General features: G+C 42.8%; 1 protein-coding gene across 3 annotated transcripts in view; it reads right to left on the bottom strand.

Moving 5' to 3' along the window:
- PCYT1A (phosphate cytidylyltransferase 1, choline, alpha) overlaps positions 1–10354 on the bottom strand; it is a 50145-nt gene that overhangs the window by 14438 nt on the left and 25353 nt on the right. For all 3 annotated transcript variants that reach the window (XR_002732117.1, XM_023214827.2, XM_023214828.3), the window contains exon 3: positions 6359–6458. Coding sequence is in view for 2 of the 3 variants with exons in the window: in XM_023214827.2 (XP_023070595.1) it covers positions 6359–6458 (100 nt within the window). In the remaining variant the exon portion in view is untranslated. The remainder of the gene's footprint in view (positions 1–6358; positions 6459–10354) is intronic.

The raw sequence follows: 10354 nt of genomic DNA, 5'->3' as shown, positions 1-10354 counted from the left end.
TACACTGAGGCTGAGGGTCGGATACACTGAGGCTGAGGGTCGGATACACTGTGCTGAGGCTGAGGATCAGATACATCTCCTTCCTGTCTTCAGGGCAATGAAACAAGAAGGGAATTGGTTCTCAGGAGGTTTATGAAGTTTTGTTTTCAAAAAACTTTATTGATAAACAAGTAGATTTTAAACCAAGAAATCATACACTGCTGAAAGGAGTATCAGCAACTTCCAAGAAGGGCAATTAGGTCGTATCTGTCAAAAGACAAATGACAAATGCTTATAGCTTTGGCCCAGCCATTCTAATTCTGGGAATTCTCTCAGTAAATACAGACGTTATTCATTGCAGTGCGGTTTATAATAGCAACAGTCAGGAAATGACCTAAATTTCAATGGAATATTGAATATAGCATAATACACCCACTAAAAGGTGGGAGGATATATAAACAATTTACTTAGATATTCACAGAAATGGGTAATATTGGTGGCCTGTTATAGAGACACCAGGTGGCTGTGAGACAGGTCTTGAGAGGAAGACATTTTACTTTATGCCCTTTTTGTACTTTATGGATATTAAACTGTGGGAATATATTGATTTCATTTGATTTGATTTTTTGAAACAGGGTCTGGCTCTGTCACCCAGGCTAGAGTGCAGTGACGTGGTCTCAGCTCACTGAAACCTCCACCTCCCAGGCTCAAATGATCCTCCCACCACAGCCTCCTAAGTAGCTGGGACTACAGGTACACACCACCATGCCTGGCTAATTTTTGTATTTTTTGTAGAGATGGGGTTTCACATGTTGCCCAAGCTAGCTGTATTTTATGTATTTATTTATTTACTTATTTATTTGAGATGGAGTCTTGCTCTGTCACCCAAGCTGGAGGGCGGTGACATGATCTAGGCTCACTGCAACCTCTGCCTCCCAGGTTCAAGTGATTCTCCTGCCTCAGCCTCCCAAGTCACTGGGATTACAGGCGAAAGCCACCATGCCGGGATAATTTTTGTATTTTTATATTCGTATCCCATGTTAGCCAGGCTGGTCTCAATTTCCTGACCTCAAGTGATCTGCCTGCCTTGGCCTCCCAAAGTGCTGGGATTACAGGCTTGAGCTACCATGCCCGGCCCAGGCTGGTTGTATTGATTTGATAATACAGGAAATAAAAATTTTAAATTAAATATACCAATACAATGGAAAACCAAAATTAATTTACCGGATTTAAGAGTCAGAAAGGTCATAGCTCAAGCTTTCCAACCAGCTTTCTTCCTCTGTAACCTTAACTTCCCTTATGCCTCAGTTTTCTCATCTATGAGAGAAAGCAGGCTGGGTACAGTAGCTCACACCTGTAATTCCAGCACCTTGGGAGACCAGGGCAGGAGGACTGCTTGAGCCCAGGAGTTTGAGACCAGCCTGAGCAACACAGTGAAACCCTATCTCTATTAAAATTATTTTTTACTGCCACCATGTGTCAACTAAAAAAAAGAAGAAAAAAATTATTTCTAAAAAGATAACTTTTAGTAAGACAAAGCAAAATAAAACAAAATCTGAGCATATAATCCCCCTTCTATATCCCAGAAGTCATTGCATTGGCTCTATGCCTATTAAAAAATAATACATTAAAAAGATTTTTGGGCTGAGCACGGTGGCTCACGCCTGTAATCCCAGCACTTTGGGAGGCCGAGGCAGGGGGATCACCTGAGGTCAGCAGTTGAGGCCAGCCTGGCCAACATGTGCCTACTAAAAATACAAAAATTAGCTGGGCATGGTGGTGGGCGCCTGTAATCCCAGCTACCTGGGAGGCCGAGGCAGGAGAATCTCTTGAACCTGGGAGGTGGAGGTTCCAGTGAGCTGAGATTGCACCACTGCACTCCAGCCTGGGAGACAGAGGGAGACTCTGTCTCAAAAAAAAAAAAAAAACAACAACCTTTTTTGAAGTATCCCAGAAGTCATGTCCATGAAGTAACTAACACACCTCCATTTTTCCTAAACAAGTCCAGAGGGGCTACAATCTCACACTATTTGATCCTGACACACAAGGGATAGAATATGCAAATTAAGACTATTTTGTTGTTTCTTTGCTACTAGACAGCATAGAGCAGGTAAATTTTCTCATTGCCTGGATGGTGGCAATAGCACAGAAGGCTGTTGATCGAGTGGCTGCTTGCAGCACAGCTAATCATCCTAGGTTAGGCCAAGGAGATCACTGAACCTTTTCTCAGACCAATCCCAGATGCTCCTCTTGCTCTCTCCAGTGCTTCTCCAGCCTACCAACATCTCAACTGGCCACCATTCCATCCCGTCTTTGGCAAACCCAGGCTGACATATTAACCAAACGGCCAGAAGGGGTCACTGTTGAACTAGTCTGGGAAGAAAGCTAGCGTTAGCCATTCTTTTACCAAGTGGCTATCGGCCAGGATAACCACACCCCTGATTTAATGTGTATTATAGTACATATAATCATCTTTATATAAATTATATCCTTTTAATATAATGTTTAGTGTTTCTATTATATAATGTAATATAATACATATTTGATATCATTTATATATTATGTATATATTTTATATATATATGTTTTATATATATATATTTTTGATATGGAGTCTTACTCTGTTGCCCAGGCTAGAGTGCAGTGGCATGACCTCGGCTCACTGCAACCTCCGCCTCCCAGGTTCAAGTGATTCTCCTGTCTCAGCCTCCTGAATAGCTGGGATTACAGGTGTGTGCCACCACGCCCAGTTAATTTTTTGCATTTTTAGTAGAGGGGGGTTTCACCCTAATTTTTTGCATTTTTAGTAGAGAGGGGGTTTCACCATGTTAGCCAGGATGGTCTCGATCTCCTGACCTCGTGATCCACCCACCTCAGCCTCCCAAAGTCCTGGGATTAAAGGTGTGAGCCACCGCACCCAGCATATATATATATGTATATATATACATATATATATGTATGTATTTTTTTTTTTTTAAGATAGGGTCTCTGTCACCCAGGCTGAAATGCAGTGGTGCAATCATGGCTTGTTGTAGTCTAGACCTCCTGGGCTCAAACAATCCTCTCACCTCAGACTCCTGAGTAGCTGGGACTATAGATGCACACTACCACACCTGGCTCATTTTTAAAGTTTTTGTAGAGATGGGATCTCACTGTATTGCCAGGCTGGTCTTGAATTCCTCTCCTCAAGCAATCCTTCGGCCTTGGCCTCTCCAAGTGCTGGGATTCTTGGCATGAGCCACCACACTCAACCTCTGCATACTATTAACAGCAACTCCCTTTCATGCTCAAAACTGTCCTGATTTGGATGATAAATTATATGGTTTATACGGATTATGAATTATACTATACGCTGCACCACTGGTGACTAAGTAACCATATGTCCTCCTTTAGGCAGAAGAAACCTGGGTTTCAATTAATGATCTCTTTGGATGTATTTATTCTCCCAAATACCTACCACTGAAACATTCTGCTCCTGACAGATTTCCATTGCCCTTCATACTCTCCCTTTTCCTTCCTTTCTCTGAGTTAAACACATTGCTGATTTTTTTCATCTTCCAAAAGATTCCCAGAGCTGACCTTCTTGTCTCTCAAATCATATTTGTTTTTCTCTAAGTGGAGAATCTTCTCCTAGATTATACAACCTCCTTCGTAAAAACCTGGGGAGCAGGAGGGAGGTGTTAAAACTTCCCTAGAGCATGTGCATTCTTTATTGCTTTATTCCTTGTCCTGCACTGGCATAAATGCAGTTAGCTGCTGGGTGATTTAACATACAACAGTCAGACAAAATGAGATCTAAGAGAAAACCCAGACTTCAAATTAAGCTGGCAAATTTATAGGCTAATTTGTGGCAGTTTGTTCCACCAAAAATAACAATTATTTTGCCGAAGGTCTTCTATTCTAATGCTTACAATGAGTAGCACCATTCCAGGGTGAGGTTTTAGCTGCAATTCTATCCCACTAATGATCTGTTTTACTGTAGGGGAGCCTTCACCTCTTAGTTACTATGGACTATAATTGCTTTATGTACATAATGAAGAAACTATAAAGTAGATAATCTTGAAAACGACTTATTTGTAAAATTCTATAATTCTAAAATTTAAAAAAGTTATACTAGTCAGGACTTGTTAATTATAAGCTTTAAAACTTAGAAACAGGCCCAGCACGGTGGCTCACTCCTGTAATCCCAGCTACTTGGAGGCTGAGATTCGAGAACTGCTTGAACCCAGAAGGGAAAGGTTGCAGGGAGCTGAGATCACGCCACCGCACTACAACCTGGTTGTTGACGGAGCAAGACTCTGTCTCAAAAACAAAACAAAACAAAAGACCAACTTGGAAACAGTACACATATTTTCAAATTTTATGTACCACAAATGATATACGGACAAATTAGCAACAAACTGGGTAATGCAACCCATCGGATCAAATCTAAATGAATAGCTGATTGTAAATGTGTATCATTAGAGAGTATGTAAAAAGTTCTTGCTTTCAACAGCCTCTACTATCACATCTGAATGGGAACCCTGAACTATCTTCTGGCATTTTAAAGTGAGACCTGGCTACTGTTAAACTTTGATTCATAGTCTCTGGTTTTCCTTGTCATTTTACTCTGCCTCCAGGAGCCTACCTATTACCCAAATAAGGGAAGCCAAACTCAAAAATCTTATCATGGAATCAGAGGGTTGTGATCAATATAAACTATATCTAAACATTTTTTCAGAATGAAAGGATTCTCTGGAATTAGCCTCTTTTTTGTTGAGGAACCAAAAACCACAATACGTATACCCAAGATAAGGCCAAGGGGTAAGTGTTAAAATTCCCAGTATCGGCCGGGCGTGATGGCTCACGCCTGTAATCCCAGCACTTTGGGAGGCTGAGACGGGTGGATCACGAGGTCAAGAGTTAGAGACCAGCCTGGCCAAAATGGTGAAACCCCCATCTCTACTAAAAATACAAAAATTAGCCGGGCAGGGTGGCGGACGCTTGTAATCCCAGCTACTGGGGAGGCTGAGGCAGAAGAATCGCTTGAACCCGGGAGGCAGAGGTTGCAGTGAGCCAAGATTGCACCACTGGACATGAGCCTGGGCAACAGAGTGAGACTCTGCCTGAAAAGAAAAAAAAATCCCGGTATGACACTGTACATCACTTCTATTTGTTTTTTTGTTTGTTCTGAGACAGAGTCTCACTCTGTCACCCAGGCTGGAGTGCAGTGGCATGATCTCAGCTCACTGCAATCTCTGCCTTCCGGGTTCACGTAATTCTCATGCCTCAGCCTCTCGAGTAGCTGGGACTACAGGGGCCTGACACCATGCCTGGCTAACTTTTGTATTTTGAGTAGAGACGGGGTTTCACCATGTTGGCCAGGCTGGTCTCAAACTCCTGTCCTCAAGTGATGATCCGCCCGCCTCGGTCTCCCAAAGTGCTGGGATTATAGGTGTGAACCACTACTCCTGGCCCACTTCTATTTGTATTTCACTGTTGTTTAGTTACAACAGAAAGCAAACATACCAATACAATTAAGAAGTAACCACAAATATACTAAATGCACAGATTTGTGGCTATAACTCCTTCTTATTCCCTGGTGTCTGCCTGAGTCTTAGTTCAGCCCTATATTTACAGGGTAGACAGAACACTTAGTATAGTAATCAGGAGAAGTGAAAAAGGATTGGAAAAAAAAGGAGAATTGGGGAATTTACGGAGAAGAAAGAATATTTGCCTATAAGACTTTGTATTCATAACAAATGCTCTTGGAAGTTTCTTTTTACAGTGATCTCTAAAACCAATTGCCCCACATAAGAAAAGCATCTTGAATATATGTTAGTAATTTATGTGGTCAAAAACTGCTAATTAATGATGTAAATTAAGCATACAAATAAAGAGCAAGAGCTTTGAAAATAATAAAGTATTTTTTAAAACCTGGAAAATTATAATATCAGTAAAAATAAAATTAAGTGATGAGCATCTCCCAACCTGGGATATTTTTGTTCTCTATCAATCGGCAGCATCATAGCCAGCTGACAGAATGGCAGGGAAGGCTATGAAGAATGTGACAGCCTGACATATGATTTGGACTTTATAGAAATAGATAAGATCATAACTCAGCTCAGGCTAATATAATATCGTATTGTTTCTGTTTTACTATATCTCATACCTACAACAGCAGCCCAGGAAACAGATGTAAATAATAAGAAAAAAATGGAAGTTTATGGAGTGGAGTTACCCTTCTAAATGGAACGTCAAGGCCGGTGGAAGAAGCCCTTCGCCGCTGGCCTTAAAAGTAATCGGAGGGAAGTATGTAGAGAGCAGGTGTGTATTTGATAAACACAATGGAATGCTAAAAACAACAGTAAAACAACAAATTAAGTAGGTATTTACTTACAAGGAGTTCCTCTGCTGGCTTCCTCCATAGTTACCCTGACATAGGGCTTACTAAAGTCAACTTCAATTTCATCAGAAAAAGGAGCTGGTTGCCGTAAGCCCTTAAGAGAAGGAAAGTGAAGGAAAAGAAAGTTCAACTCAATGGCATACACTGTAACACTGAAAAAAAAAGGCAGCTTTAAAGACAAATCAGTTATTCAATATGATGTGATTAAAATTCTTCCTAAAACATTGTAACATAAGAAAGAAGGAAAAATTGGTATTCCAAACTGACAAATGAAAGCTGTAACCTTTTACAAAATGAGTAAATTATGGCATGAAAAATAAATGTCTTGCTGGTGACTTCAGGTTCAGACTGAGCGACCTGGCTGGGAATCCAAGCACAGTCCCAACTAACTGGGTCCAGAACGATGGCTCCTCTGCAGCCAGGCCAAACAGCCACCCTGTATCACGTGACAAACTGCCAAGGTTCCTAAGTGCATTTTCTTCGTTTTCTTTTTTTTTGAGACAGTCTCGCTCTGTTGCCCAGGCTGGAGTGCAGGGGCATGATCTCAGCTCATTGCAACCTCCACCTCCTGGATTCAAGCGATTCTCCTGCCTCAGCCTCCCGAGTAGCTGAGATTACAGGTACCCGCCACCACGCCCGGCTAACTTTTGTATTTGTAGTAGAGACAAGGTTTCGCCATATTGGCCAGGCTGGTCTTGAACTCCTGAGCTCAAGTGATCCGCCCACCTTGGCCCTCCCACAGTACTGGGATTACAGGCGTGAGCCACTGTGCCTGACCCATAAGTGCATTTTCACACCACTTCCACTAGGAGACTGGGAAGGCAAACAGCTCCTGGGTGCTTTATGAAGTATAATTATCACGGTGTAGTGCTTGACACTGTAAATATGTTCTAATGCTCATAACAGCCCTGTAAGGCAAGAAGTACTATAATTGGTATCCTCAACTTAAGGATGAGAGACACGAGGCAGGGCACAGTGGCTCACGACTGTACTTCCGGCACTTTGGGAGGCTGAGATGGCCAAATCACCTGAGGTCAGGAGTTCGAGACCAGCCTGGCCAAGATGGTGAAACTCTGTCTCTACTGAAAATACAAAAATCATGGTGGCGCACCTATAATTCCAGCTACTTGGGAGGCTGGGGCAGGACCATCACTTGAACCCAGGAGGCAGAGGTTGCAGTGAGCTGATATCGCACCACTACACTTCAACCTGGGCCACAGAGCAAGACTCAGTCTCAAAAAAAAAAAAAAAAAAAAAAGGATGAGAGAAAGGAGATTCAGAGAAGTTATGTAAATTGTACGTAGTTACTCAGAGGCCAGGCTGAAATCATTACGCAGGCATGTTGATCTGTCTATTATAGATGGCCTCATTTAAGAAATTTTGTTATTCCCGCCTGTAATCCCAGGATTTTGGGAGGCCGAGGTGGCTGGATCACGAGGTCAGGAGATAGAGACCATCCTGGTTAATACGGTGAAACCACGTCTCAACTAAAGACAGAAAAAATTAGCCGGGTGTGGTGGTGGGTGCCTGTAATCCCATCTACTCGGGAGGCTGAGGCAGGAGAATCGCTTGAACACGGGAGGCAGAGGTTGCAGTGAGCCAAGATCACGCCATTGCACTCCAGCCTGGGCGACAGGACAAGACTCCATCTCAAAAAAAAAAAAAAGAGTTTTTGTTATTCCTAAATATTTTATTATACTTGATGCTGTTGTGAATGGAATTGTTTTCTTAATTTTATTTTTGGATTGTTCCTTGATATTATGTAACAGTGCAATTGATTTGTATTTGTGTTTGTGTAACTGAAATTTTCTGTATATTGATCTTATGTTCTAAGATTTTGCTAAAGCTAATTCTCAGTTCTAGTATCAGCTGTTGCTTCATAGATTACTTAGCATTTTCTACATATAATAATATCACGTCGTCTGTGAATAAAGATAGTGTTGCTTATTCTTTTCCAATCTGGATTTTTCGTTTTTTTTTTTTTTTTTTTTTTTTTTGAGAGGGTCCAGCTCTGTTGCCCAGGCTGGAGTGCATTGGCGCCATTTCGGCTCAATGCAACCTCCACCTCCCCAACTCAAGTGATCCTCCCACCTCAGCCTCTCGAGTAGCTGGGACTACAGGCATGCACTACCCGACACCCAGCTAATTTTTTATTCTTGCAGAGACAAGGTCTCACTATGTGCCTAGGCTGGTTTCAAACTCCTGGCCTCAAGCAGTCATTCCACCTTGGCCTCCCAAAGTGCTGAGGTTATAGGCGTGGGCCACCGCACCTGGCTAATTTTTTGTATTTTTTAAAAATTCAGTCTCCATAGTGACTTGTCAAAAATTGCCAATGCTGACGACACTGCATGTTGTCACAGAGGGGTACTGGGAAAAGTTTTCAAGGAGTAATAACTGCGCCTCAGATAAACGCCAGTGGCCACTGTGCAAAGCTCTTTTATTACTGCCACTGTGCAAAGCTATTTTTTAAAAATTATTATTTTGTTAAGAGATGGGGTTTTGCCATGTTGCCCAGGCTGGTCTCAAACTCCTGGACTCAAGCGATCCACCCAGCTCAACCTCCCAAAGTGCTGGATTATAGGGGTGAACCATTGCACCTGGCCTGGCTTTTTTTTTTTTTTGAGAGGGAGTTTCACTCTTGTTGCCCAGGCTGGAGTGCACTGGTGCGATCTCAGCTCACCGCAACCTCTGCCTCCCAGGTTCGAGCAATTCTCCTGCCTCAGCCTCCCAAGTAGCTGGGATTACAGGCACATGCCACCACACCCGGCTAATTTTAACTTTGTATTTTTAGTAGAGAAGGGGTTTCTCCATGTTGGTCAGGCTGGTCTTGAACTCCCGATCTCAGGTGATCCGCCCGCCTCGGCCTCCCAAAGTGCTGGGATTATAGGCGTGAGCCACCATGCCCGGTCTCTGACCTGGGATTTTTGACTATAGTTTTTTTTTTTTTTTTTTTTTTTTGAGGCGGGGGCTCGCTCTGTCGCCCGGGCTGGAGTGCAGTGGCCGGATCTCAGCTCACTGCAAGCTCCGCCTCCCGGGTTCACACCATTCTCCTGCCTCAGCCTCCCGAGTAGCTGGGACTACAGGCGCCCGCCACCTCGCCCGGCTAGTTTTTTGTATTTTTTTAGTAGAGACGGGGTTTCACCATGTTAGCCAGGATGGTCTCAATCTCCTGACCTCGTGATCCGCCCGTCTCGGCCTCCCAAAGTGCTGGGATTACAGGCTTGAGCCACCGCGCCCGGCCTATAGTTTGTTTCTTGTAATGTTTTTGTCTGGCTTTGATATCTGGCCTCACAAAATAGGTTGGGAAGTATTCTCTTTACCTTATTTTTGTGTAAGATTCGTATTATTTATTCCTTAAATGTTTTTGTGGGTTTTGTAAAGACAGGTTCTCTGCCTCCGAGGCTAGAGTGCAGCAGCACGATCATAGCTCTCTGCAGCCTCCGATTCTGGGGCTCAAGCAATTATCTCACCTCAGCTTCTCTAACAGCTGGGACTACAGGCATGCACCACCACACCCAGCTAATTTTTTAACTTTGGGCCTGGACTTGTCTTTGTGAGAAGATTTTTAATGACTAATTCCTTTTTTTTCTTTTTTAACTTGATATAGGTCTATTAAGATTTTCTACTTTGTCTTGGTTAGTTTTTGTAATTTGTCTCTTTCTAGGAAATTGTCTATTAAATTGTCAAAATTTTTGGCATGAAATTGTTCCCTTATAATCCTTCTAATTTCTCTATGGCTATAGTGACGCTCAGTTCTAAAAGGATCATATCGTGATTGGGCTGAATCCAGAGACTGCGAAGATACTGTTTTGTTTTCAGATAAGTGTAGAACATTAAAACACGGTTTGGTTTGGTTTGGTTTGGTTTGGTGTGGTGTGGTGTGGTGTGGTGGTTTGGTGTGGTGTGGTGTGGTGTGTGGTGTGGTGGTTTGGTGTGGTGTGGTGTGGTGTGGTGTGGTGGTTTGGTTTGGTGTGGTGTGGTGTGGTGTGG

Source organism: Piliocolobus tephrosceles, chromosome 2 (assembly GCF_002776525.5).
Source record: "Piliocolobus tephrosceles isolate RC106 chromosome 2, ASM277652v3, whole genome shotgun sequence".
NCBI classification, from domain to species: Eukaryota; Metazoa; Chordata; class Mammalia; order Primates; family Cercopithecidae; genus Piliocolobus; species Piliocolobus tephrosceles.
This window is presented reverse-complemented; position numbering and strand designations above follow the sequence as displayed.